Source organism: Odontesthes bonariensis, chromosome 2, assembly GCF_027942865.1.
Source record: "Odontesthes bonariensis isolate fOdoBon6 chromosome 2, fOdoBon6.hap1, whole genome shotgun sequence".
Classification (NCBI taxonomy): domain Eukaryota; kingdom Metazoa; phylum Chordata; class Actinopteri; order Atheriniformes; family Atherinopsidae; genus Odontesthes; species Odontesthes bonariensis.
Genome location: NC_134507.1, coordinates 45,044,355 through 45,071,734, shown reverse-complemented (window position 1 = coordinate 45,071,734; position 27,380 = coordinate 45,044,355). Strand labels below are relative to the sequence as shown.

Genomic DNA, 27,380 nt, shown 5'->3' with positions numbered 1-27,380 from the left:
CCTATAGTCATATTCAGCTAAATGTGCTCAAAAATTCAGTTTTCAGGATGAAAACAATAGTCAGTGTTTGTGGAAAAAACAGCATTCTGCAGTCTACTTCTTCTTCTTTATTCTTTCACTAACTGTGTAGCTGCTGAATTCATTTATTTTTTTCTCATATAGCTAACAAATAAATAAATAAAAGCAGGACAACAAACGCGACTATATTCTTATGGGGCAGCCAAAGTGAAAGCAGGTTCATCTCAGTCCCAGTAGGCCTGGGATGTGCATCTGTGGTCCTGTAGATGCAGACTTTGTTTAATGATGAGATTAAAGTGCTGTAAAGTAGAGCATGTAGAGGGACTGTACAGTTCCTGTCAGCCAGCAGCCAGCTGATCCGCTCTGCTTGATCCGTCTTCCTGCTGCTCTGTGCTCCCCGTCCAGCGGATCGACTGCTTGCTGAGGCAGGAGCACTTTGTGGAGGCTCTCTCCTTGGCCTGGTCCTTCCATGAGGGAGCTGCTAAGGCTGTGGTCGGTGCGTATATTCATCATCACACCTGTATGTGTTAAAGGAGTTCTGATGGCTTGGCAGTGGCCTGGTCCAAGCCGAGTATGTTGGCTGCATCAACAGTGGAGCCATCTCTATGGCAACTGCTGACACTGTAGACCAAAAATGTAACTCCAGTTTTCTCCAGTGTTTTCTTTGTCCCTTATAATGAGAAATGAAACTCATGAGCTCCACAGACAGCCACACAGGTCCTCCTAAACAGATGGAAACATGTATATACCAGCTTTCACTGTACTTATTGTTTTTGGTTTGATTCACTGCTCAATGTTTTCTGATGTTTTGTTGTTGTTTTTCTTTTTCTAACTTTTTGACTTGGTACGATAAGAAAAACGTCCAAATAAATGCGCTTGGATCATAAAGCTTCTCAGTAGACAGATGGCAGGTTGGAGTGAATATTTAGGAATACTTTTAATTCTGTTCCTGTCATTATATTGTATCCTTCATCATACCATTGTTTAAAATCACAAAACTGTAAAGAATGTCTGATGTGTCTGTTTCCAGGCCTGCATGGAGATGTGCTGAAAAGGAAGGGAGTGGTCAGTGACAAGGTAAGAAAAGAGATGCTGTTCCTGATCATCACTGCATTTCATCACGACTTCCACTGCACTGGACCTCTTTAATTCAGTTTTTTTTTTTTTTTACTGTAAATGTAGTTTGAATGCTTTTTTGTGTGATGGAAAGCACTGTGGATCCTTGTCTGGTAGAATCTACCCTGACATTTTCAACCATAAAGCACTCTCTCTGTGTACAGATGGTAGAGATCCTTCTCCAGTTTTCAGAGTTTGCTTTGAAAAAGTGTCCTGAACAAGGCAAGATCCAAGTGATGGAGCAACACTTCCAGGTAATGTTAACATGCACACCCCTTCCAGATGACCACAGGGTCAGCTCAGCTCTATAATACCAGCAGCTGGGCTTCTACACAAGTATCTAAAGGAATATGCAGAGTTCTGTCTTAAATCCAGTGATGATCCTGAAGTCCCACTGAAGAAACAAATAGTTGTTTTAGGATAAGTGAGTGCGTTGTATTTGAGTCTATGGTACACGTCTCTTCTTCCTGAGACGCTCAGGTCCTTCAGTGTCTGCAGTGACATAATGTGCATGTTTTATCACACTATCACTGAGAGTGCACTGTTCTATGCTGCTGTCTGCTGGGGGAGTTGCACTACAGACACAAACTGTAGGTGCCTGGACAAACTGGTGAAAAAGGCTGGTTCTGTTGTAGGCTCTCAGTGCTGTGGTGGAGAAACGGATGAGGAGGAAGTTAGATTCTGTTTTGGAGAACAATAAACATCCTCTCCACAGCATCCTGCAGGACAGAGGAGCAGCTGCAGTGAGAGGCTGCAGGACTGAGAGCTTCAGGAGGTCCTTTGTCCCCACAGCCAGAAGGCTTTTTAACAGGGACTGCTGACATGTTTTTCTCACATTGATTTATTGATTTATTTAGTCATTTATTATTATTATTATTATTATTATTGTTGTTGTTAATATACAATCATTGTAAATATTTATATATTTTTTTTATATAAAATTTTAAAGCTACTGGACTAATTTGAATTTCCCCCATTTGGGGGGATTTTCTATTTTCTATTTTCTGTTCTCACACAAGCAGCCAAAATGAGTGAGGAGCATCAGTTTGTTCCCAAACAGCAGCACCACAGGCTGCATGGTGTTCTTTCTCTCTCCAAAGTTAAAGAACTCTCTTCTGAATGTCTGTCTGACTTGATCTGTGGGTTGCTTTGACATATTCATATTGTTGTTGTGGTTTTTTTAGGGAAATCTACTTTGATTTGTTGACGTAAATATTTAGCAACTCCTGTGCTTCCACTCCACTCTAACCCCTTATCTCTGTGCTTTATTCAGGATGTGGTTCCAGTCCTGGTGGATTACTGCCTCCTCCTGCAGAGGGTGTAAGTGTGTGTGTGTGTGTGTGTGTGTGTGTGTGACACATGTAGCTGTCAGTGGTTTAATGCTGCTGAGTGTGGGGGGGTACACACACACACACACACACACACACATGTGGCTGTAGATTCCTTTATTTCCTTTCTCTTGTCTCCCAGTGACCTGCTGTTCACTCAGCTCTATGCCCGGCTGCTTGAGAACACAGTTGCTAAGGGCGTCTTCCTGGAGTCGCTGGAGTCCTGTATCATCGCCAACCGCCTCGGCCACCTCCCCACTCCCATCATGAAGGACCTGCTCGCCCATTACCATGACAGCGGCATGATGGACAGCCTCGAGAGATGCATTGTCCATCTGGATGTGACCAGCCTGGACATACAGCAGGTGTGTGTGTGTGTGTGTGTGAGCATCAGATGGTATATTAAATGTTTTCTGCTTTGAAAAGAATGACACCTGTAACTGAACATACGTGTGGAACTTATTTCACATTTGTACATAGCCCAAGTTCTCTCTCTGAGGTGCATTTTCAGATCTTTGTGTCTCCATGTTCTTCCAGTTTGGTTTATACTGTGGAAGATCCCAACATGCATTTGATTTAGAGAGTTTTCACACTATTTCAAGGTTTCCGCGACACATTTTCTGCCTCAGGCTAATCTAACTGGACCCATTTTTAGTCTCCAGTGAAACATTCTTCTGGAATAGTTGTATGTAGTTGTTATGTAATATCTCTTGTGTATGCTCAGGACCACTGACCACACGCACCAATATAGCCGGGTTCTGTTCTCCAGATTGTTAGTTTGGGACTACTCTTTTTTCTTCTGTCATGGGAAAACGCACCCCCCTCTTTATTTTGTCCCAGGACATGATCAGAACCACCTGGTCCTGAGCAGCTCCTAAAAGGAGCGGCCTCCAACCTCCGGTGAACACCAACACAGAAGCAGAGCTGCTCGATCACCATCTATCAAATGCTGCTGAATAACTGTACTGATCCATGATCAACGGATTTGATTTATTTTACTGGAACTGTTTGTCAGAACTTCTTTCCAACAGGAAATGAAGTGAGCTCAACCTTTTCTGTAGCACAGCTTCAGTGTGGACGTAAGAATGTGAATAAAACACAAAGGCCTGAATACTGTGGTTTTGAGGTGGACAATTTGAAAGGATGTGAAAGCTTTGTGACTGTAAGTCATTTCAAAGAATGTGCATTGTGAGGGTGAGACCTTCCATCATATTCCTGTTCATGCAAACCTCTCAGGCTTCAGCAAATCTCTTCACCCCTTTCACCCTGAACAGGAAAACCAGCCGTTCTGCATTCAGCTAATGTCTAACCTTTGAGCTTTTCAGATGGAGCCGTGAGCTGCTGATTCTGGCTCTGGTGTTGCATGTTGTGTCTGTTTGTGTTCCACCCACAGCTCCCAGCTGCAGTCAGCCTGGATCAGTGAGGACTTTCAGGAAAAGAGCCTTTCATTGTCCACTGATGTGTTCCTAACACTCCTGTGTGTGTGTGTGTGTGTGTGTGTGTGTGTGTGTGTGTGTGTGTGTGTGTGAAGGTGGTTCAGGTCTGTTGGCACAACCAGCTCTATGATGCAATGATCTACGTGTTCAACCGGGGCATGAATGACTACATCACTCCAATGGAGGTAAGTCCTGCTGGCAGCCTGTGTTTCATCCTGTGGTTGTTAGAGCATCGGTATGTTCCCTGTTGGAGCATCGGTATGTTCCCTGTTGGAGCAGGGGTATGTTCCTTTTAGAGCAGGTGTATGTTCCCTGTTAGAGGAGGGGTATGTTCCCTATTAAAGCAGGGGTATGTTCCCTGTTGGAGCAGGGGTATGTTCCCTTTTGGAGCAGGGGTATGTTCCCTGTTGGAGCAGGGGTATGTTCCCTATTGGAGCAGGGGTATGGTCCCTGTTAGAGCAGTTGTATGTTCCCTGTTGGAGCAGGGGTATGTTCCCGGTTGGAGCAGGGATATGTTCCTTTTAGAGCAGGTGTATGTTCCCTGTTGGAGCAGGGGTATGTTCCTGTTGGAGCAGGTGTATGGTCCCTGTTAGAGCAGGTGTATGTTCCCTGTTGGAGCAGGGGTATGTTCCCTGTTAGAGCAGGTGTATGTTCCCGGATGGAGCAGGGGTATGTTCCCTGTTGGAGCAGGGGTATGTTCCCTGTTAGAGGATGGGTATGTTCCCTGTTAGAGCAGGTGTATGTTCCCTGTTAGAGCAGGTGTATGTTCCCTGTTGAAGCAGGGGTATGTTCCCTGTTGGAGCAGGGGTATGTTCCCTGTTAGAGCAGGTGTATGTTGCTTGTTAGAGCAGGTGTATATTCCCTGTTGGAGCAGGGGTATGTTCCCTGTTAGAGCAGGTGTATGTTGCTTGTTAGAGCAGGGGTATGTTCCCTGTTGGAGCAGGGGTTATGTTCCTTTTAGAGCAGGTGTATGTTCCCTGTTAAAGCAGTGGTATGTTTCCTGTTGGAGCAGGGGTATGTTCCTTTTAGAGCAGGTGTATGTTCCCTGTTAGAGCAGGTGTATGTTCCCTGTTGGAGCAGGGGTATGTTCCTTTTAGAGCAGGTGTATGTTCCCTGTTAGAGCAGGTGTATGTTCCCTGTTGGAGCAGGGGTATGTTCCTTTTAGAGCAGGTGTATGTTCCCTTTTGGAGCAGGGGTGTTCCCTGTTGGAGCAAGGGTATGTTCCCTGTTAAAGCAGGGGTATGTTCCCTGTTAGAGCAGGTGTATGTTCCCTGTTAGAGCAGGTGTATGTTCCCTGTTGGAGCAGGGGTATGTTCCCTGTTGGAGCAGGGGTATGTTCCCTGTTAGAGCAGGTGTTTGTTCCCTTTTGGAGCAGGGGTGTTCCGTGTTGGAGCAGGGGTATGTTCCCTGTTGGAGCAGGGGTGTTCCCTGTTAGAGCAGGGGTATGTTCCCTGTTAGAGCAGGTGTATGTTCCCTGTTAGAGCAGGTGTATGTTCCCTGTTGGAGCAGGGGTATGTTCCCTGTTGGAGCAGGGGTATGTTCCTTTTAGAGCAGGTGTATGTTCCCTTTTGGAGCAGGGGTGTTCCCTGTTGGAGCAAGGGTATGTTCCCTGTTAGAGCAGGGGCATGTTCCCTGTTAGAGCAGGTGTATGTTCCCTGTTAGAGCAGGTGTATGTTGCTTGTTAGAGCAGGGGTATGTTCCCTGTTGGAGCAGGGGTTATGTTCCTTTTAGAGCAGGTGTATGTTCCCTTTTAAAGCAGTGGTATGTTCCCTGTTGGAGCAGGGGTATGTTCCTTTTAGAGCAGGTGTATGTTCCCTGTTAGAGCAGGTGTATGTTCCCTGTTGGAGCAGGGGTATGTTCCTTTTAGAGCAGGTGTATGTTCCCTTTTGGAGCAGGGGTGTTCCCTGTTGGAGCAAGGGTATGTTCCCTGTTAAAGCAGGGGTATGTTCCCTGTTAGAGCATATTGCAGCGGCCTCCTGGCTGCATCAGCTGGAGTCGCTTTGACGGGAGTATCCAGTTAAGTTCTGACGCGCGTTCTTATTTCTCAGTGCTCGAATTTATTTTCTTTCGGGTCTCTTTACGTTACAGATCTTCTTGTTTTCTTCTCAAACTCAATTAACACTGTTCAGCATGTTTACACGACATCTACACGGTCAAAAAACTGTTTCCCTTCCAACACCCGTCATCACAAATCCAATTCATCAGTGAGCCACCTGTGCTCCGGTTAGATAGGCGAGAGTCGGGAGGAGAAACCAATCAGAGCCCACTATAGCCCAAGCACCAGTGCCGCTCCCAAATGCATAGTACATTTACTAGATATTGCTAAATTAATAATTATCAATAAGCAGACAAATCTAAATAACTAAATATCACCATAAAGTGAGAAAAATAGAAAATGGCTCCAACATCCCGGCCCCTAATTGTCTACACTATCTGACAATTACAGTAATTAACATGGAGCCATCAAGTATAATTCAGGAGGTTAAGGGTATACGTAGAGTCCATTAAGCATATATGCAAACTCATCATCGTCCATATCTGCAGAAAAATCAAAGTCATTTTTAATTTTAATTTTTTTAAGGCAAGATTATCAAAAGGATATGTCCTTCAAAAGGTCGTCGTAAAAAGGCAAAAAAAGACTCAAAATTGTAATGTTCAAAAGGCAGAAAAAACAAAAATGATCTTCAAAAAATATATAATCCTCAAAAAGGCAAAAATCTGGAAAATCTCAAAGAGCAGACAGGTCAGGCCTCCAGAAGAAGGCACAGTTTTGTGATGGGTCTCTCTAGGACGTTGCTTGCTGTTCGTATCTTGACCCGTCGGACGTGTCCCCTGCTGTCTGAGATGACCTCTGTTATTCTTCCCTTTGGCCATGAGTTTCGTGGTGATGTCTCATCCATGATTAAGACTATGTCACCTGGCTTGAGGTTCCTCTTCACCATGTGCCATTTCTGTCTTTCTTGCATTAGGGGAAGGTACTCTTTTACCCAGCGCTTCCAGAACAGGTCAGCTAAGTACTGGACCTGTCTCCATCTTCTTTTAGCATAGCAGTCATCCTTTGTAAACGCTCCTGGTGGCAGCAGGGGTTTTCCCTTTAGTTGGAGCAGATGGTTTGGTGTGAGAGATTCTGGGTCACTCACATCGTTGGAAACTACAGTGATGGGTCGATCGTTCAGGATAGTGTCTACTTCGCAGAGAACCGTCTGCAGGCTCTCATCATCCAACACTTGCTGCCTAACGATGGAGTAAAGGACTCTTTTGATGGTTCTGATGAGTCTCTCCCATGCTCCACCATGGTGCGGCCCGAACGGAGGATTGAAAGACCATTTGATCCCCTCATATGATAGGCCTCGTTGGATCTTTCTATGATTCAGAAGCGCAAGGGAGTCTCGCAGCTCGCGTTCTGCGGCTACAAAGTTTGTGCCGTTATCAGACATCATCTCCTTGACCTGGCCCCTTCTACACATGAAGCGTCGGATGGCAGCAATGCAAGAGTCAGTGTCCAAGGAATGTGCAAGTTCCAGGTGGACAGCTCTGCTTACAAGGCAGGTGAACAAGACTCCGTACCTTTTCACAGTCGCTCTACCTCGCTTCGCCTCTATAGGGCCAAAGTAGTCAACTCCGACGTAGGTGAATGGAGGGTGGTCTGGTAAGGTGCGGTTTAATGGCAGGTCTGCCATCTTCTGTGCGGCAGGTGGAGTGTGCCAGCAACGGCAGAAGACACATTCCCCTATGGTACGTCTTGTAGCTGCATTGGCTTGGAGTATCCAGAATCTTTGGCGGAGTTTGGCCAGGGTCTGATTCCGTCCACCATGACCTGTTGAGATGTGAGCATGTCTGATGAGCAGTTTGGTTACATGGCAGGCTTTAGGTAGAATTGCAGGGTGTATGAACTCTTCCGGCATTGCGGTCTTGCTCAATCTCCCACCCACTCGTAACACTCCGTCAACAAGGATGGGGTCAAGTTTGCACAGTCTGCTGCCCTTCTTAACAGGCGTCTTCCCTTTCTCCAGTATTGAGATCTCTGAGAAGTGATGCCTCTGAACATATTGGAGCAGACTCTTTTCAGCACGTGCAAGATCCTCAACTGACAGATTTTGGTAGGTAAGTATGCTTTTCCTGTTGTCGTATGTCTGTTGGCCGGAGAGTGTCATGTCTCTTCTTCCCTTGATCAACTGTTTTAGAAAGTCTTTGAACTGGAGCATCCTTGCAGTAGCTCTCTTCAGGTGGTTCCAGGAGGAGAAGTGCTGTATGAATTTGATGACTGGATCACACATTTCATCTGCTGCTGTACTGAGGACTGCAACAGTCTTCTTAATTTCCAGGTCATCATCAGAAAGTGACAGTGTTGTCTCAGGAAGTTTCGGCCAAGAGTGTTGAGGCTGCTTTAGAAAGTCTGGCCCATTCAGCCATCGTTCACACTTCAGGAAGGACTCAATGGTCATGCCACGTGAGGCGTCGTCAGCGGGGTTTAGACTGCTGCTTACATAGCGCCACTGAGACTTTTCTGAGAGGTCTCTGATGGTGGTCACTCTGTTGGCTACGTATGTCTGAAAGCGACTGGTGTCATTCAGGATGTATTTTATGACTGCAGTGCTGTCTGTCCAATAGACTGGTGCCTCTAGCGTCAGTTCTAACTCTCTCTCCAACATGTTGTTGATTCGCACTGCCAGGACCGCTGCTGCCAGTTCTAGTCTGGGGATGGTGACAGGCTTCAGTGGTGCTACTCTTCCTTTACCCATCATAAATGCCACATGGGTGAGACCTGTGGAGTCTGCAAGTCTCAAGTAGCTCACTGTGCCGTACCCTACCTCGCTGGCATCACAGAGGTGGTGTAGCTGTGCTTGGTACACGTTGGCAAAGTCCTTGGGTCTGTAACATCTGCTGATGTTTAGGTCTTCCAGCTGGCCCAGTGCTCCAACCCAGGTCTCCCATCTTTTGGCGAAGGAGGCTGGAATCTCTGAGTCCCAGCCAAGGTTGGATCTGCAAAGCTCTTGAATGATTCTCTTGGCTGGGAGAATCATAGGTGTCAGGAAGCCAAGGGGGTCATACAGGGAGTTGACAATGGAGAGGATCCCTCTGCGTGTATACGGCTGGTTCTTTGGTGATATCTCGAAACATAGGGTGTCTGAGCTGATGTTCCACTGGATACCGAGAGCGCGCTCTAGAGGTGTCTCACTCTTCTCCAGCTTGACGTCTTTGATCTCTTTGGAGGCCCTGTCTTCCTTTGGAATTGAGGCAAGGACGGATTGGCTGCTGCTCACCCACTTGGTCAACCTGAACCCTCCTGTTGCACATGTGGCCCTCAGGTTACTAACCAGGCTTATTGCCTGCTCTTCAGAATCCACTGACCCGAGGAGATCATCTACATAAAAGTTCCTCCTTATGGTCCGCAACACCTCTGGATTCATCACGCCCTCGCTGTCCTTCGCAGTTCTCTTTAGGGCATAATTGGCACAGCTGGGTGACGAGACTGCACCGAAGAGATGTACCACCATCCTGTACTCGGCAAGGGGCTGATGTACGTCGCCATCGGGCCACCACAGGAACCGCAAGAAGTCCACGTCGTTGCTGTGAACTCTCACTTGGTGGAACATGCCCTCGATGTCAGCCATCATGGCCACGTGCTCCTGTCTAAACCTGAGGATGACCCCCAGGAGAGTGTTTGTCAGGTCAGGGCCTTGGAGTAGCTGGAGGTTCAAGGAGTTACCCTGAAATGAGGCAGAGCAGTCAAACACCACTCTGATCCTTTTCTTTTTCTTATGGTACACTGCATGGTGTGGTATGTACCACACTCTGCCATCAGACCTGGACAGTTGACCATCTGGCACCTTCTCAGCATATCCATTGTCGAGCATGGCAACCATGAATGTGGTGTAGTCGGTGCGAAAGTTGTCATTGTTTTTGAGCTTTCTCTGTAGGGTAGCAGCTCGCAGCTCAGCGACGGGTTTATTATTTGGCATGACAGGATTCTCATCACGGAAAGGTAGCCTCATTTCGTAATGTCCGTCTTTCTTTGTGGTGAATTCATCTGCAATTTTTAGGAATCTCTTGTCCTCGAAAGAAAGCTCCGCCTGCTCTTGGCATGTTCTCTCTGGGAAGTCTTGATTGTACTGCTTGATGAGAAGCTCCTCCAATCTTGCCACGGAAATCCTGTTTGAGGAGACACATTGACGGCTATGTTCATCTGTAGGTGCACCACCATTCAACGGACCATTGATTAGCCATCCTAAGCGGGTCTTCACAGCGTAAGGCCCATCGTCTTGGCTGTGTATGACACTCCAAGGCTCCAGTGCCCATGGGGCATTGGCTCCGATCAACAGACCGATATCTGCATTGATGGCGGGGAGTTGAACATCTTTCAAGTAAGGCCACCTTTGTATGTCCGTTTCTTTTGTTATGTTTCCGTGGCTAACTGGTATTCTGTCCTGTGTGAAAACTTCAGGCAGTTGTATGAAGTCAGACTCATTGCAGCTGCTGACCTCTAACCCTGTTACGCGCTGGGTCCTTATGACCCTTTCTTGGCCCATAGTGCGTAGCAGGATTTCGGTGCCTTTGCCCTGCACATGCAAATCCTCCATGAGCTTTTGGGTGCAGAACGATGCAGAGCTTCCTGGGTCTAGAAATGCATAGGTAAGTATGGTTTTGTTGCTTTTGGTGGATTTAATTTTTACAGGTATTATGGCAAGCTTGCAATCAGAAACCCCGGCCCCAGTCTCTGTAGGTGTGGTGTCTGGGGTGTTGTTGACGGTACATGCTGACTGTGTCACTGGGCTTGAGTTGGTGGCGTGTGGTAGCGAGTGTGGTTTGACAGATCCTTCAATGTGCAGGATAGTGGGATGTCTTTTCCTACATATCTGACATGTCAGGCGCCTGGTGCATCCACTGCTTATATGGCCTCTGGTGAGACAGGCGAAGCACATTCCATTTTTCCTCAGAAATTCGACCTTTTCCTTGTGCTGTTGTAGCGCCATCTGGTGACATGATTCCATTGTGTGGTCTCCTTTGCAGAAGGAACATGGTCTTTGATGTGCCATTTGTGAACGCTTCTGTGAGAGGCTCTCAGATGTGCTTTCATATGTGCTTCCTCCTCTTTGAGTCGCTGCGGGCGCCACTGCGACGAAGGTGGTTGCGAAGCTTTTCTTTGGTGGGGGTCGGTTTTGCACAGTTGTTTTTACTGCTCTACTGACTGAGTCCTGAATGGTTCCGAAGACTGGGTCCAGCAGTACCTTCGCTTGCTTTTCAAGAAATTCCACAATATTATGGAATCTGGCCCGGCAATTTGTCCGTCCCTGTATCTCACATGCTTTGCTTCTCCATCGTTCCCTCAGCTTGTAGGGCAATTTTGACAAAATCAACTGTAGGTTGGAGGGTGTGTCAAGTTCAGACATGTCTGGCAGGCTGCTAATAATATTGCAGCAGCTTCTTAAGTATAATGCATAACTGTAGAGTTCTTTACCATCTTCGGGCTTTATAGCTTTCCAATTTAAAGCTTTCTGAATGTAAGCAGTGCTGAGGCGATAAGGGTCGCCGAAATGTTCATTAAGAAGTCGCCTTGCCTCTGCATATCCTGATTGAGCATCCATATGTAGACAGCTTTGGACCAGTTCTTTAGGTTGGCCAGATGTGTACTGTTCAAGAAAAAACAGTCGTTCTTGGTCATTAGCAGTCATTTGTTCAATACGGTTCTTGAATGCATGAATAAAAGGCAAGTAGCTAATGAGATCTCCATTGAATGTTGGCAGTTCCCTGGTGGGAAGAGAAGTTTGTTTTTGGTGCTGAATTATCAGACTGGCAAGCTCACTTTGAGCATTCACAGGATTGCTTGGACGGTTTGGTTGTGCCAGCTGACTGTCATTTGGCTGTACTGGCGCTGTCCTTGGTGCTGATGTTTGTGTTGTTCTTTGTCCGGGCGCTGTCCTTGGTGCTGGTGTTGGCGATGGTATTGGTGTTTGTGTTGTTGTTTGTCCAGTTGTTGATACTGTTTCAGTAGGCATGTTAATTGTTTGGCTTATTGTTGGTTTTATGCGTGGTTTGGCTTCCTCCTTCATGATCCTCTGCAGGGGTGTTTTGGGAATTGCCCCAAGGCCTGTGAATTCAACAGGGAATTCAACAGGTGACTTAATAGGTGATTGTTCTGCCATCACAACTGATTTATCCGGGTATCCCTCGGCATAGGCGTTCATTGCATCACCTTGCAGCGGCTGTAAAATGTCATGCGAATATTGCAGCTGTTCACCTGATGCCATTTCAAAACTCTCATAAACTTGTAACTTTGCATCAGCTTCTGACAATTTTATGTCAAGATCAAGCTGCTCCATTTTTCTTTGAAGTTGCTCCTTTTCCTGTTGGAGCTCATGTTGTAATTTCATGCCGCGCGACTTTGCTTCAAGCGCTGCTTTCTCTGCAGCCGCCTTTGCGCGCAGGGATGAGACTGCCGACACCTTCGTTGTTTTTGACCCAGCCTTTGACCCAGTTTTAGAGACGCTGTCTTCTGGGTTAATTTCCGGTTGTTTCTCGAATTCGAACTTTCCTCTTTTCCATTCATCCATCTCATTACAGAAACTGTCAAACACTGCCATTTTAGGCTCGTACCATTCGGTCTGATCTTTTTCCTTTTCTTCCTCAATCATAAACGCTTGAACAGATATATGCACGTCATAGAATTCATTCATCGCTCTTCGTAATTCATCCAGTCTTTCATTAACAGTTTCATCATCTGCATGAGCTTCCACCAAAGTCCTTATTTGATTCATTTTCTTTGTACATACTCCTAGTTTTCCTCTGCGACTCTTAGTCAGAGCCTGCAAACTTTGATCAGCCATGATTGCTTTCAATTAAGTGTTTGTATTTACACTTCACAATAAATCACGCTTCAGTATTTGTTTGCAGTCACTTCCGCGATCAGTAAACAGTATTTCACAGTCTATGTTCAGTATTTCAAGTCCATTTGTTTAGAAAACATGAATCACTTTCGTATTGTTTGTTTAAGCAGTTCCTTTGTCTTCGTTACAAACACTTGTCAAGCGCTTCTTGAAATAAACTGTTACTCACGGACCGGAGAGTCTAGAAGCATGCCATGATCCTTCCTTTGCTTTGTCCTTAAAATCCGAATTTTCAAAGCCGACAATCCTTATTCCTTCAAGTTTAATCCACAGGGAGTTTTTTGACTTATTGCAGCGGCCTCCTGGCTGCATCAGCTGGAGTCGCTTTGACGGGAGTATCCAGTTAAGTTCTGACGCGCGTTCTTATTTCTCAGTGCTCGAATTTATTTTCTTTCGGGTCTCTTTACGTTACAGATCTTCTTGTTTTCTTCTCAAACTCAATTAACACTGTTCAGCATGTTTACACGACATCTACACGGTCAAAAAACTGTTTCCCTTCCAACACCCGTCATCACAAATCCAATTCATCAGTGAGCCACCTGTGCTCCGGTTAGATAGGCGAGAGTCGGGAGGAGAAACCAATCAGAGCCCACTACAGCCCAAGCACCAGTGCCGCTCCCAAATGCATAGTACATTTACTAGATATTGCTAAATTAATAATTATCAATAAGCAGACAAATCTAAATAACTAAATATCACCATAAAGTGAGAAAAATAGAAAATGGCTCCAACAGAGCAGGTGTATGTTCCCTGTTAGAGCAGGTGTATGTTCCCTGTTGGAGCAGGGGTATGTTCCCTGTTAGAGCAGGTGTATGTTCCCTTTTTGAGCAGGGGTGTTCCGTGTTGGAGCAGGTGTATGTTCCCTGTTGGAGCAGGGGTATGTTCCTTTTAGAGCAGGTGTATGTTCCCTTTTGGAGCAGGGGTGTTCCCTGTTGGAGCAAGGGTATGTTCCCTGTTAGAGCAGGGGTATGTTCCCTGTTAGAGCAGGTGTATGTTCCCTGTTAGAGCAGGTGTATGTTCCCTGTTGGAGCAGGGGTATGTTCCCTGTTGGAGCAGGGGTATGTTCCTTTTAGAGCAGGTGTATGTTCCCTTTTGGAGCAGGGGTGTTCCCTGTTGGAGCAAGGGTATGTTCCCTGTTAGAGCAGGGGCATGTTCCCTGTTAGAGCAGGTGTATGTTCCCTGTTAGAGCAGGGGTATGTTCCCTGTTAGAGCAGGTGTATGTTGCTTGTTAGAGCAGGGGTATGTTCCCTGTTGGAGCAGGGGTTATGTTCCTTTTAGAGCAGGTGTATGTTCCCTTTTAAAGCAGTGGTATGTTCCCTGTTGGAGCAGGGGTATGTTCCTTTTAGAGCAGGTGTATGTTCCCTGTTAGAGCAGGTGTATGTTCCCTGTTGGAGCAGGGGTATGTTCCTTTTAGAGCAGGTGTATGTTCCCTTTTGGAGCAGGGGTGTTCCCTGTTGGAGCAAGGGTATGTTCCCTGTTAAAGCAGGGGTATGTTCCCTGTTAGAGCAGGTGTATGTTCCCTGTTAGAGCAGGTGTATGTTCCCTGTTGGAGCAGGGGTATGTTCCCTGTTGGAGCAGGGGTATGTTCCCTGTTAGAGCAGGGGTATGTTCCCTGTTAGAGCAGGTGTATGTTCCCTGTTAGAGCAGGTGTATGTTCCCTGTTAGAGCAGGTGTATGTTCCCTGTTAGAGCAGGTGTATGTTCCCTTTTGGAGCAGGGGTGTTCCCTGTTGGAGCAAGGGTATGTTCCCTGTTAGAGCAGGGGTATGTTCCCTGTTAGAGCAGGTGTATGTTCCCTGTTAGAGCAGGTGTATCTTCCCTGTTGGAGCAGGGGTATGTTCCCTGTTGGAGAAGGGGTATGTTCCCTTTTGGAGCAGGGGTGTTCCCTGTTGGAGCAAGGGTATGTTCCCTGTTAGAGCAGGGGCATGTTCCCTGTTAGAGCAGGGGCATGTTCCCTGTTAGAGCAGGGGTATGTTCCCTGTTAGAGCAGGTGTATGTTGCTTGTTAGAGCAGGGGTATGTTCCCTGTTGGAGCAGGGGTTATGTTCCTTTTAGAGCAGGTGTATGTTCCCTGTTAAAGCTGTGGTATGTTCCCTGTTGGAGCAGGGGTGTTCCCTGTTGGAGCAAGGGTATGTTCCCTGTTAGAGCAGGGGTATGTTCCCTGTTAGAGCAGGTGTATGTTCCCTGTTAGAGCAGGTGTATGTTCCCTGTTAGAGCAGGTGTATGTTCCCTGTTGGAGCAGGGGTATGTTCCCTGTTGGAGCAGGGGTATGTTCCTTTTAGAGCAGGTGTATGTTCCCTTTTGGAGCAGGGGTGTTCCCTGTTGGAGCAAGGGTATGTTCCCTGTTAGAGCAGGGGTATGTTCCCTGTTAGAGCAGGGGTATGTTCCCTGTTAGAGCAGGGGTATGTTCCCTGTTAGAGCAGGGGTATGTTCCTTGTTAGAGCAGGGGTATGTTCCCTTTTGGAGCAGGGGTATGTTCCTTGTTAGAGCAGGGGTATGTTCCCTGTTGGAGCAGGGGTATGTTCCTTTTAGAGCAGGTGTATGTTCCCTGTTAGAGGAGGGGTATGTTCCCTATTGGAGCAGGGGTATGGTCCCTGTTAGAGCAGGTGTATGTTCCCGGTTGGAGCAGGGGTATGTTCCTTTTAGAGCAGGTGTATGTTCCCTGTTGGAGCAGGGGTATGTTCCTGTTGGAGCAGGTGTATGGTCCCTGTTAGAGCAGGTGTATGTTCCCTGTTGGAGATGGGGTATGTTCCTTTTAGAGCAGGTGTATGTTCCCGGATGGAGCAGGGGTATGTTCCCTGTTGGAGCAGGGGTATGGTCCCTGTTAGAGCAGGTGTATGTTCCCTGTTGGAGCAGGGGTATGTTCCTTTTAGAGCAGGTGTATGTTCCCGGATGGAGCAGGGGTATGTTCCCTGTTGGAGCAGGGGTATGTTCCCTGTTAGAGCATGGATATGTTTCCTGTTAGAGCAGGTGTATGTTCCCTGTTAGAGCAGGTGTATGTTCCCTGTTGGAGCAGGGGTATGTTCCTTGTTAGAGCAGGGCTATGTTCCCTGTTGGAGCAGGGGTATGTTCCTTTTAGAGCAGGTGTATGTTCCCGGTTGGAGCAGGGATATGTTCCCTGTTGGAGCAGGGGTATGTTCCTTTTAGAGCAGGTGTATGTTCCCTTTTGGAGCAGGGGTGTTCCCTGTTGGAGCAAGGGTATGTTCCCTGTTAGAGCAGGGGTATGTTCCTTTTAGAGCAGGTGTATGTTCCCTTTTGGAGCAGGGGTGTTCCCTGTTGGAGCAAGGGTATGTTCCCTGTTGGAGCAGGGGCATGTTCCCTGTTAGAGCAGGTGTATGTTCCCTGTTAGAGCAGGGCTATGTTCCCTGTTAGAGCAGGTGTATGTTGCTTGTTAGAGCAGGGGTATGTTCCCTGTTGGAGCAGGGGTTATGTTCCTTTTAGAGCAGGTGTATGTTCCCTGTTAAAGCAGTGGTATGTTCCCTGTTGGAGCAGGGGTATGTTCCTTTTAGAGCAGGGATATGTTCCTTTTAGAGCAGGTGTATGTTCCCTTTTGGAGCAGGGGTGTTCCCTGTTGGAGCAGGGGTATGTTCCCTGTTAGAGCAGGTGTATGTTCCCTGTTGGAGCAGGGGTATGTTCCCTGTTGGAGCAGGTGTATGTTCCCTTTTGGAGCAGGGGTGTTCCCTGTTGGAGCAAGGGTATGTTCCCTGTTAGAACAGGTGTATGTTCCCTGTTAAAGCAGTGGTATGTTCCTTGTTAGAGCAGGGGTATGTTCCCTGTTAGAGCAGGGGTATGTTCCCTGTTGGAGCAGGGGTATGTTCCTTTTAGAGCAGGTGTATGTTCCCTGTTGGAGCAGGGGTATGTTCCTTTTAGAGCAGGGGTATGGTCCCTGTTAGAGCAGGTGTATGTTCCCTGTTGGAGCAGGGGTATGTTCCCTGTTGGAGCAGGGGTATGTTCCTTTTAGAGCAGGTGTATGTTCCCTTTAGGAGCAGGGGTGTTCCCTGTTGGAGCAAGGGTATGTTCCCTGTTAGAGCAGGGGTATGTTCCCTGTTAGAGCAGGTGTATGTTCCCTGTTAGAGCAGGTGTATGTTCCCTGTTGGAGCAGGGGTATGTTCCTTGTTAGAACAGGGCTATGTTCCCTGTTGGAGCAGGGGTATGTTCCTTTTAGAGCAGGTGTATGTTCCTGGTTGGAGCAGGGATATGTTCCCTGTTGGAGCAGGGGTATGTTCCTTTTAGAGCAGGTGTATGTTCCCTGTTGGAGCAGGGGTATGTTCCTTGTTAGAGCAGGGGTATGTTCCCTGTTGGAGCAGGGGTATGTTCCTTGTTAGAGCAGGTGTATGTTCCCTGTTAAAGCAGGTGTATGTTCCCTGTTGGAGCAGGGGTATGTTCCCTGTTAGAGCAGGTGTATGTTCCCTTTTGGAGCAGGGGTGTTCCCTGTTGGAGCAAGGGTATGTTCCCTGTTAGAGCAGGGGTATGTTCCCTGTTAGAGCAGGTGTATGTTCCCTGTTAGAGCAGGTGTATGTTCCCTGTTGGAGCAGGGGTATGTTCCCTGTTGGAGCAGGGGTATGTTCTTTTTAGAGCAGGGGTATGTTCCTTGTTAGAGCAGGTGTATGTTCCCTGTTAAAGCAGGTGTATGTTCCCTGTTGGAGCAGGGGTATGTTCCCTGTTAGAGCAGGTGTATGTTCCCTTTTGGAGCAGGGGTGTTCCCTGTTGGAGCAAGGGTATGTTCCCTGTTAGAGCAGGGGTATGTTCCCTGTTAGAGCAGGTGTATGTTCCCTGTTAGAGCAGGTGTATGTTCCCTGTTGGAGCAGGGGTATGTTCCCTGTTGGAGCAGGGGTATGTTCCTTTTAGAGCAGGTGTATGTTCCCTTTTGGAGCAGGGGTGTTCCCTGTTGGAGCAAGGGTATGTTCCCTGTTAGAGCAGGGGTATGTTCCCTGTTAGAGCAGGTGTATGTTCCCGGTTGGAGCAGGGGTATGTTCCTTTTAGAGCAGGTGTATGTTCCCTGTTGGAGCAGGGGTATGTTCCTGTTGGAGCAGGTGTATGGTCCCTGTTAGAGCAGGTGTATGTTCCCTGTTGGAGCAGGGGTATGTTCCTTTTAGAGCAGGTGTATGTTCCCGGATGGAGCAGGGGTATGTTCCCTGTTGGAGCAGGGGTATGGTCCCTGTTAGAGCAGGTGTATGTTCCCTGTTGGAGCAGGGGTATGTTCCTTTTAGAGCAGGTGTATGTTCCCGGATGGAGCAGGGGTATGTTCCCTGTTCGAGCAGGGGTATGTTCCCTGTTAGAGCATGGGTATGTTTCCTGTTAGAGCAGGTGTATGTTCCCTGTTAGAGCAGGTGTATGTTCCCTGTTGGAGCAGGGGTATGTTCCTTGTTAGAGCAGGGCTATGTTCCCTGTTGGAGCAGGGGTATGTTCCTTTTAGAGCAGGTGTATGTTCCCGGTTGGAGCAGGGATATGTTCCCTGTTGGAGCAGGGGTATGTTCCTTTTAGAGCAGGTGTATGTTCCCTTTTGGAGCAGGGGTGTTCCCTGTTGGAGCAAGGGTATGTTCCCTGTTAGAGCAGGGGTATGTTCCTTTTAGAGCAGGTGTATGTTCCCTTTTGGAGCAGGGGTGTTCCCTGTTGGAGCAAGGGTATGTTCCCTGTTAGAGCAGGGGCATGTTCCCTGTTAGAGCAGGTGTATGTTCCCTGTTAGAGCAGGGCTATGTTCCCTGTTAGAGCAGGTGTATGTTGCTTGTTAGAGCAGGGGTATTTTCCCTGTTGGAGCAGGGGTTATGTTCCTTTTAGAGCAGGTGTATGTTCCCTGTTAAAGCAGTGGTATGTTCCCTGTTGGAGCAGGGGTATGTTCCTTTTAGAGCAGGTGTATGTTCCCTGTTAGAGCAGGTGTATGTTCCCTGTTGGAGCAGGGGTATGTTCCTTTTAGAGCAGGTGTATGTTCCCTTTTGGAGCAGGGGTGTTCCCTGTTGGAGCAGGGGTATGTTCCCTGTTAGAGCAGGTGTATGTTCCCTGTTGGAGCAGGGGTATGTTCCCTGTTGGAGCAGGTGTATGTTCCCTTTTGGAGCAGGGGTGTTCCCTGTTGGAGCAAGGGTATGTTCCCTGTTAGAACAGGTGTATGTTCCCTGTTAAAGCAGTGGTATGTTCCCTGTTAGAGCAGGGGTATGTTCCCTGTTAGAGCAGGGGTATGTTCCCTGTTGGAGCAGGGGTATGTTCCTTTTAGAGCAGGTGTATGTTCCCTGTTGGAGCAGGGGTATGTTCCTTTTAGAGCAGGGGTATGGTCCCTGTTAGAGCAGGTGTATGTTCCCTGTTGGAGCAGGGGTATGTTCCCTGTTGGAGCAGGGGTATGTTCCTTTTAGAGCAGGTGTATGTTCCCTTTAGGAGCAGGGGTGTTCCCTGTTGGAGCAAGGGTATGTTCCCTGTTAGAGCAGGGGTATGTTCCCTGTTAGAGCAGGTGTATGTTCCCTGTTAGAGCAGGTGTATGTTCCCTGTTGGAGCAGGGGTATGTTCCTTGTTAGAACAGGGCTATGTTCCCTGTTGGAGCAGGGGTATGTTCCTTTTAGAGCAGGTGTATGTTCCTGGTTGGAGCAGGGATATGTTCCCTGTTGGAGCAGGGGTATGTTCCTTTTAGAGCAGGTGTATGTTCCCTGTTGGAGCAGGGGTATGTTCCTTGTTAGAGCAGGGGTATGTTCCCTGTTGGAGCAGGGGTATGTTCCTTGTTAGAGCAGGTGTATGTTCCCTGTTAAAGCAGGTGTATGTTCCCTGTTGGAGCAGGGGTATGTTCCCTGTTAGAGCAGGTGTATGTTCCCTTTTGGAGCAGGGGTGTTCCCTGTTGGAGCAAGGGTATGTTCCCTGTTAGAGCAGGGGTATGTTCCCTGTTAGAGCAGGTGTATGTTCCCTGTTAGAGCAGGTGTATGTTCCCTGTTGGAGCAGGGGTATGTTCCCTGTTGGAGCAGGGGTATGTTCTTTTTAGAGCAGGGGTATGTTCCTTGTTAGAGCAGGTGTATGTTCCCTGTTAAAGCAGGTGTATGTTCCCTGTTGGAGCAGGGGTATGTTCCCTGTTAGAGCAGGTGTATGTTCCCTTTTGGAGCAGGGGTGTTCCCTGTTGGAGCAAGGGTATGTTCCCTGTTAGAGCAGGGGTATGTTCCCTGTTAGAGCAGGTGTATGTTCCCTGTTAAAGCAGTGGTATGTTCCCTGTTAGAGCAGGGGTATGTTCCCTGTTAGAGCAGGGGTATGTTCCCTGTTAGAGCAGGGGTATGGTCCCTGTTGGAGCAGGGGTATGTTCCTTTTAGAGCAGGTGTATGTTCCCTGTTGGAGCAGGGGTATGTTCCTTTTAGAGCAGGGGTATGGTCCCTGTTAGAGCAGGTGTATGTTCCCTGTTGGAGCATAGGTATGTTCCCTGTTGGAGCAGGGGTATGTTCCTTTTAGAGCAGGTGTATGTTCCCTTTAGGAGCAGGGGTGTTCCCTGTTGGAGCAAGGGTATGTTCCCTGTTAGAGCAGGGGTATGTTCCCTGTTAGAGCAGGTGTATGTTCCCTGTTAGAGCAGGTGTATGTTCCCTGTTGGAGCAGGGGTATGTTCCTTGTTAGAACAGGGCTATGTTCCCTGTTGGAGCAGGGGTATGTTCCTTTTAGAGCAGGTGTATGTTCCTGGTTGGAGCAGGGATATGTTCCCTGTTGGAGCAGGGGTATGTTCCTTTTAGAGCAGGTGTATGTTCCCTGTTGGAGCAGGGGTATGTTCCTTTTAGAGCAGGTGTATGTTCCCTGTTGGAGCAGGGGTATGTTCCTTGTTAGAGCAGGGGTATGTTCCCTGTTGGAGCAGGGGTATGTTCCTTGTTAGAGCAGGTGTATGTTCCCTGTTAAAGCAGGTGTATGTTCCCTGTTGGAGCAGGGGTATGTTCCCTGTTAGAGTAGGTGTATGTTCCCTTTTGGAGCAGGGGTGTTCCCTGTTGGAGCAAGGGTATGTTCCCTGTTAGAGCAGGGGTATGTTCCCTGTTAGAGCAGGTGTATGTTCCCTGTTGGAGCAGGGGTATGTTCCCTGTTGGAGCAGGGGTATGTTCCTTTTAGAGCAGGTGTATGTTCCCTTTTGGAGCAGGGGTGTTCCCTGTTGGAGCAAGGTTATGTTCCCTGTTAGAGCAGGGGTATGTTCCCTGTTAGAGCAGGTGTATGTTCCCTGTTAGAGCAGGTGTATGTTCCCTGTTGGAGCAGGGGTATGTTCCTTTTAGAGCAGGTGTATGTTCCCTTTTGGAGCAGGGGTGTTCCCTGTTGGAGCAAGGGTATGTTCCCTGTTAGAGCAGGGGCATGTTCCCTGTTAGAGCAGGTGTATGTTCCCTGTTAGAGCAGGGGTATGTTCCCTGTTAGAGCAGGTGTATGTTGCTTGTTAGAGCAGGGGTATGTTCCCTGTTGGAGCAGGGGTTATGTTCCTTTTAGAGCAGGTGTATGTTCCCTGTTAAAGCTGTGGTATGTTCCCTGTTGGAGCAGGGGTATGTTCCTTTTAGAGCAGGTGTATGTTCCCTGTTAGAGCAGGTGTATGTTCCCTGTTGGAGCAGGGGTATGTTCCTTTTAGAGCAGGTGTATGTTCCCTTTTGGAGCAGGGGTGTTCCCTGTTGGAGCAAGGGTATGTTCCCTGTTAGAGCAGGGGTATGTTGCTTGTTAGAGCAGGTGTATGTTCCCTGTTGGAGCAGGGGTATGTTCCCTGTTGGAGCAGGGGTATGTTCCTTGTTAGAGCAGGGGTATGTTCCCTGTTGGAGCAGGGGTATGTTCCTTTTAGAGCAGGTGTATATTCCCTGTTAGAGGAGGGGTATGTTCCCTATTAAAGCAGGGGTATGTTCCCTGTTAGAGCAGGGGTATGTTCCCTGTTAGAGCAGGGGTATGTTCCTTGTTAGAGCAGGGGTATGTTCCCTGTTGGAGCAGGGGTATGTTCCTTGTTAGAGCAGGGGTATGTTCCCTGTTGGAGCAGGGGTATGTTCCTTTTAGAGCAGGTGTATGTTCCCGGTTGGAGCAGGGTTATGTTCCCTGTTGGAGCAGGGGTATGTTCCTTTTAGAGCAGGTGTATGTTCCCTGTTGGAGCAGGGGTATGTTCCTTTTAGAGCAGGTGTATGTTCCCTTTAGGAGCAGGGGTGTTCCCTGTTGGAGCAAGGGTATGTTCCCTGTTAGAGCAGGGGTATGTTCCCTGTTAGAGCAGGTGTATGTTCCCTGTTAGAGCAGGTGTATGTTCCCTGTTGGAGCAGGGGTATGTTCCCTGTTGGAGCAGGGGTATGTTCCCTGTTGGAGTAGGGGTATGTTCCCTGTTGGAGTAGGGGTATGTTCCCTGTTAGAGTAGGGGTATGTTCCCTGTTAGAGCAGGTGTATGTTCCCTGTTAGAGCAGGTGTATGTTCCCTGTTGGAGCAGGGGTATGTTCCTTGTTAGAGCAGGGGTATGTTCCCTGTTGGAGCAGGGGTATGTTCCCTGTTGGAGCAGGGGTATGTTCCCTGTTAGAGCAGGTGTATGTTGCTTGTTAGAGCAGGTGTATGTTCCCTGTTAAAGCAGGGGTATGTTCCCTGTTGGAGCAGGGGTATGTTCCTTGTTAGAGCAGGGGTATGTTCCCTGTTGGAGCAGGGGTATGTTTCTTTTAGAGCAGGTTTATATTCCCTGTTAGAGGAGGGGTATGTTCCCTATTAAAGCAGGGGTATGTTCCCTGTTAGAGCAGGGGTATGTTCCCTGTTACAGCAGGGGTATGTTCCTTGTTAGAGCAGGGGTATGTTCCCTGTTGGAGCAGGGGTATGTTCCTTGTTAGAGCAGGGGTATGTTCCCTTTTGGAGCAGGGGTATGTTCCTTTTAGAGCAGGTGTATGTTCCCTGTTAGAGGAGGGGTATGTTCCCTATGAAAGCAGGGGTATGTTCCCTGTTGGAGCAGGGGTATGTTCCCTGTTGGAACAGGTGTATGTTCCCTGTTAGAGGAGGGGTATGTTCCCTATGAAAGCAGGGGTATGTTCCCTGTTGGAACAGGTGTATGTTCCCTGTTGGAGCAGGGGTATGTTCCTTGTTAGAGCAGGGGTTTGTTCCCTGATGGAGCAGGGGTATGTTCCCTGTTGGAGCAGGTGTATGTTCCCTGTTAGAGCAGATGTATGTTCCCTGTTGGAGCAGGGGTATGTTCCTTTTAGAGCAGGTTTATGTTCCCGGTTGGAGCAGGGGTATGTTCCCTGTTGGAGCAGGGGTATGTTCCTTTTAGAGCAGGTGTATGTTCCCTGTTGGAGCAGGGGTATGTTCCTTTTAGAGCAGGGGTATGTTCCCTGTTAGAGCAGGGGTATGTTCCTTGTTAGAGCAGGGGTATGTTCCCTGTTGGAGCAGGGGTATGTTCCTTGTTAGAGCAGGGGTATGTTCCCTGTTAGAGCAGGGGTATGTTCCTTGTTAGAGCAGGTGTATGTTCCCTGTTGGAGCAGGGGTATGTTCCCTGTTAGAGCAGGTGTATGTTTCTTGTTAGAGCAGGGGTATGTTCCCTGTTGGAGCAGGGGTATGTTCCTTGTTAGAGCAGGGGTATGTTCCCTGTTGGAGCAGGGGTATGTTCCTTTTAGAGCAGGTGTATGTTCCCTGTTAAAGCAGTGGTATGTTCCCTGTTGGAGCAGGGGTATGTTCCCTATTAGAGCAGGTGTATGTTCCCTGTTAGAGCAGGGGTATGTTCCCTGTTGGAGCAGGGGTATGTTCCCTGTTGGAGCAGGGGTATGTTCCCTATTAAAGCAGGGGTATGTTCCCTGTTGGAGCAGGGGTATGTTCCCTGTTGGAGCAGGGGTATGTTCACTGTTAGAGCAGGGGTATGTTCCTTGTTAGAGCAGGGGTATGTTCCTTTTAGAGCAGGTGTATGTTCCCTGTTAGAGCAGGGGTATGTTCCCTATTAAAGCAGGGGTATGTTCCCTGTTGGAGCAGGGGTATGTTCCCTGTTAGAGCAGGGGTATGTTCCCTCTTGGAGCAGGGGTATGTTCCCTGTTGGAGCAGGGGTATGTTCCCTGTTAGAGCAGGGGTATTTTCCCTGTTAGATCAGGTGTATGTTGCTTGTTAGAGCAGGTGTATGTTCCCTGTTGGAGCAGGGGTATGTTCCCTGTTAGAGCAGTTGTATGTTCCCTGTTGGAGCAGGGGTATGTTCCCTGTTGGAGCAGTGGTATGTTCCCTGTTAGAGCAGATGTATGTTCCCTGTTGGAGCAGGGGTATGTTCCTTTTAGAGCAGGTGTATGTTCCCGGTTGGAGCAGGGGTATGTTCCCTGTTGGAGCAGGGGTATGTTCCTTTTAGAGCAGGGGTATGGTCCCTGTTAGAGCAGGTGTATGATCCCTGTTGGAGCAGGGGTATGTTCCCTGTTAGAGCAGGTGTATGTTCTCGGTTGGAGCAGGGGTATGTTCCCGGTTGGAGCAGGGGTATGTTCCCTGTTGGAGCAGGGGTATGTTCCCTGTTGGAGCAGGGGTATGTTCCTTTTAGAGCAGGGGTATGGTCCCTGTTAGAGCAGGTGTATGATCCCTGTTGGAGCAGGGGTATGTTCCCTGTTAGAGCAGGTGTATGTTCTCGGTTGGAGCAGGGGTATGTTCCCGGTTGGAGCAGGGGTATGTTCCCTGTTGGAGCAGGGGTATGTTCCCGGTTGGAGCAGGGGTATGTTCCCTGTTAGAGCAGGTGTATGTTCCCTGTTAAAGCAGGTGTATGTTCCCTGTTGGAGCAGGGGTATGTTCCCTGTTAGAGCAGGGGTATGTTCCCTGTTGGAGCAGTGGTATGTTCCCTATTAGATTAGGGGTATGTTCCCTGAGCTCTTCATAGAGTAATTCAGCGTTCTGCTGGACTTTAAAGGAAATATGTAAAAGTGCAACCCTTTGACCTTTCTCTGCTGAGGGAGCTATTTTCAGCCACTAAGTGCAGGATCATTGAAAGGTTTGGATTCACAGGCTCATTCCAAACCTTGACAGGAAAGGTTTGTTAGTCATCTTGTAAATATACAGACAAACGAAGGAATAAATCAATAAATGTGAGGTGAAGATTGAGTTTGTAAGATGATGTGGGTTGCTCTGAAATTGTGGATTTTGTTGGCTCAGTGATTTATTTTGAGGGCCCATTTTGAACTGAACTCTTGTAGCTCATCAATCTGAATGATTATATTGCAGCTCAGTAAGACTTAGATTGTTTTCTAATTCTATGTTTTTTCACATCTTTTTGATTTCGACTGTGTGATGTATCCATCCGTTTTGTCTGCTTTTGTATTTCAGAAACTCTTTGCAGTGATTGGCCCTACAGTTAGGGAAGGAAGGAGCATAACGGGTGAGGCTTGAAACCAAGAAACCAATGTTTGAGCACGATATTATGTATTTAGGGTATTAAACTGCATGTTTTCCTCTCGCTCAGATGAGGGTGTGGTGATGGGGAACAAACTGCTGGTGTACATAAGGTAAATCCCACAGATGTGCATTTATTGCTCAGTCCAGTGATGCATGCAGCTGCTGTGCTGAAGCTGTGGTTTCTGCCTATAAAAGTACAGATAAAATGCAAGCTGTAATTATTGCACACACTCCTTATTTGCTGCTGTGTGTCTGCATGCATGTGTTTTTGCATGTAGCTGCTGTCTTGCAGGGAGGGCATATCCACTGGGAGACATCCCTGAAGACCTGGTGCTTCAAGTTAAGAACCAGGTATGTACATATGCTTGATTTGATTTTATCACATGGTGTGTTATACTTGTTATACACCACTATATCATTTGGATTTGTGCTCATGGGTAAGCTGAACTGTATTATAGTGTATATATAGTGTTTCTGTGTGTGTATTTCAGCACTCGGCACGATTAATGCCTTCTGTGAGACAGCTCTCTGCCCTCATGAGTAATTTAAGAGTGCTCTATGTCTGTATTGTGTTCTATGGGAATGTATATATACGGCTAGAAATATTCCTCAGTGGCTTCTTAATTTTGTATGAATCCGTACACGAGGAAGGCTTCATTAATTAGATATCTATCCTAGTTTATGAATTTTGAAGTTATTGCTATTAACATGAAGGAGGCTTACAGGGCAGTGTCTCTTCCACCACTGGGTAGATCTGATCACAGCATGGTCTATCTACAGCCCACATACAGACCGTGTGTCTAAAGCCCTATTCGGACGGGACTAGTTCAATGGGGGGACGTATGGTAATGTTGGTTAACCAGACGACGCCAGGGAGAAGAAATGACCAATTCGGACGGGACAAGAAATCCCTGTAATATTCATCTAACATGGGAGGAGTTTTCTTGAATATAAAGCATTCTCCTCCAAAATTATTGTATACAAACGCAGAAGACTTTTTTGTTTGTTTACCTGAATGATAAGTATTACTAAAACGTATTGTACAGTATAACAGAACAGAAGATTTATTCATTTTTGACCTTAATGTAAAGTACTGTTCACCAAAAGTTTTGCTCAGGATACTTATTTTACCTGAATGTAAAGTATAGTTTAAAAAAAGGATTGCACAACGAAATTTAAGTGTCATTTTCTATTTTACACCTAATTGTTTCTCTCTTTAAAAAGATGTGACGATATATTCCGTACTTATTACCGAAGGTCGCATTCGCACGGGATTAGTATTACCTATGGTAGATACTCCGGACCGTTTCACAGGAGGTAGAATTCTCGGCAAAGTTTACCGACATACTCCGCTATCTTTACTGACTTGGCGCGTTCGGACGGGACTAGATTTCCCGGTTATTATTACTTTACCCCAGGTCCCCCCATTAAACTAGTCCCGTCCGAATAGGGCTAAAGACTCATCTCACTGCAACTGCAGGACAGAGGTTCAGGAGGTCCTTTGTCCCCACAGAAATTTAACAGTGACTGATTACTATTGCTCTAATTTACAATCTGTCACGGATGGTTATATGTGGACCCAAGGGATGCACAGAGCCGAAGTGGGGAAAAAATAAAAGGATTTATTTTAGTCCACGAATTTAACCAAAAGAGACTCTACAAAAAGGGTAGAGCTTAGGCTGGGTGTTGGAGCAGAGGCGTGGAAGGAGCAGAGCAGGCCCAGGCAGTCGTGCTGAGGAGAAAGAGAATACAGTTCAATTTGACCAAATGGTACTCGAGGACACACGCATTGCTCAACGAACTTCTACCATAGGTAGGTGAATAATCCAGCATCGGTGTGTCGACCAGAAACTCCTTAAGAAGGGTTGTTGATTGCGTCGATCAGGAACAGGTGTGCCTCGTGAAGCTCCAAACAGGCATGTCAGCTCTGCCTCCCACATGCACACCCTCTGCAGGCAGAAGAGAGAAGGGAAAAAGAAACCCAGAAACAAACAAAGAAAACAACCAAAACAGGGCACAAGCCAGAATCAAAACCGGAGTATGACACAATCATTGTAAATATTTAAAAAATGTTGAGCTCCTTGACTAATTTGAATTTCCCCCACTGGGGATGAATGAAGTATTTTTCTATTCTGTTCTTTTCATGGATAAAGGTAGCTTTGACGCTTCTCTTATATCTTATTATTTTCATTATTTTTATTGTCATATTATTTTTTATGCAGATACATGTGTAGATGAGGAGTGATGAGTTGTCTTCTGTGTAAACTGATGGCCATGCATGCAGAACGAAAGTTACGTGTGTAACTACGGTTCTATGAATCCTGGATGAC

At 47.4% G+C, this 27,380-nt stretch overlaps 1 protein-coding gene across 3 annotated transcripts in view; it reads left to right on the top strand.

The window, feature by feature from the left end:
* The window catches only part of vps8 (VPS8 subunit of CORVET complex), an 89,135-nt gene that overhangs the window by 29,868 nt on the left and 31,887 nt on the right, over nucleotides 1–27,380 (top strand). For all 3 annotated transcript variants that reach the window (XM_075482305.1, XM_075482297.1, XM_075482313.1), the window contains 9 exons: nucleotides 424–514; nucleotides 1,049–1,095; nucleotides 1,299–1,388; nucleotides 2,408–2,454; nucleotides 2,605–2,827; nucleotides 3,994–4,083; nucleotides 24,982–25,033; nucleotides 25,118–25,160; nucleotides 25,329–25,401. In XM_075482305.1, the coding sequence (XP_075338420.1) occupies nucleotides 424–514; nucleotides 1,049–1,095; nucleotides 1,299–1,388; nucleotides 2,408–2,454; nucleotides 2,605–2,827; nucleotides 3,994–4,083; nucleotides 24,982–25,033; nucleotides 25,118–25,160; nucleotides 25,329–25,401 (756 nt within the window). The remainder of the gene's footprint in view (nucleotides 1–423; nucleotides 515–1,048; nucleotides 1,096–1,298; nucleotides 1,389–2,407; nucleotides 2,455–2,604; nucleotides 2,828–3,993; nucleotides 4,084–24,981; nucleotides 25,034–25,117; nucleotides 25,161–25,328; nucleotides 25,402–27,380) is intronic.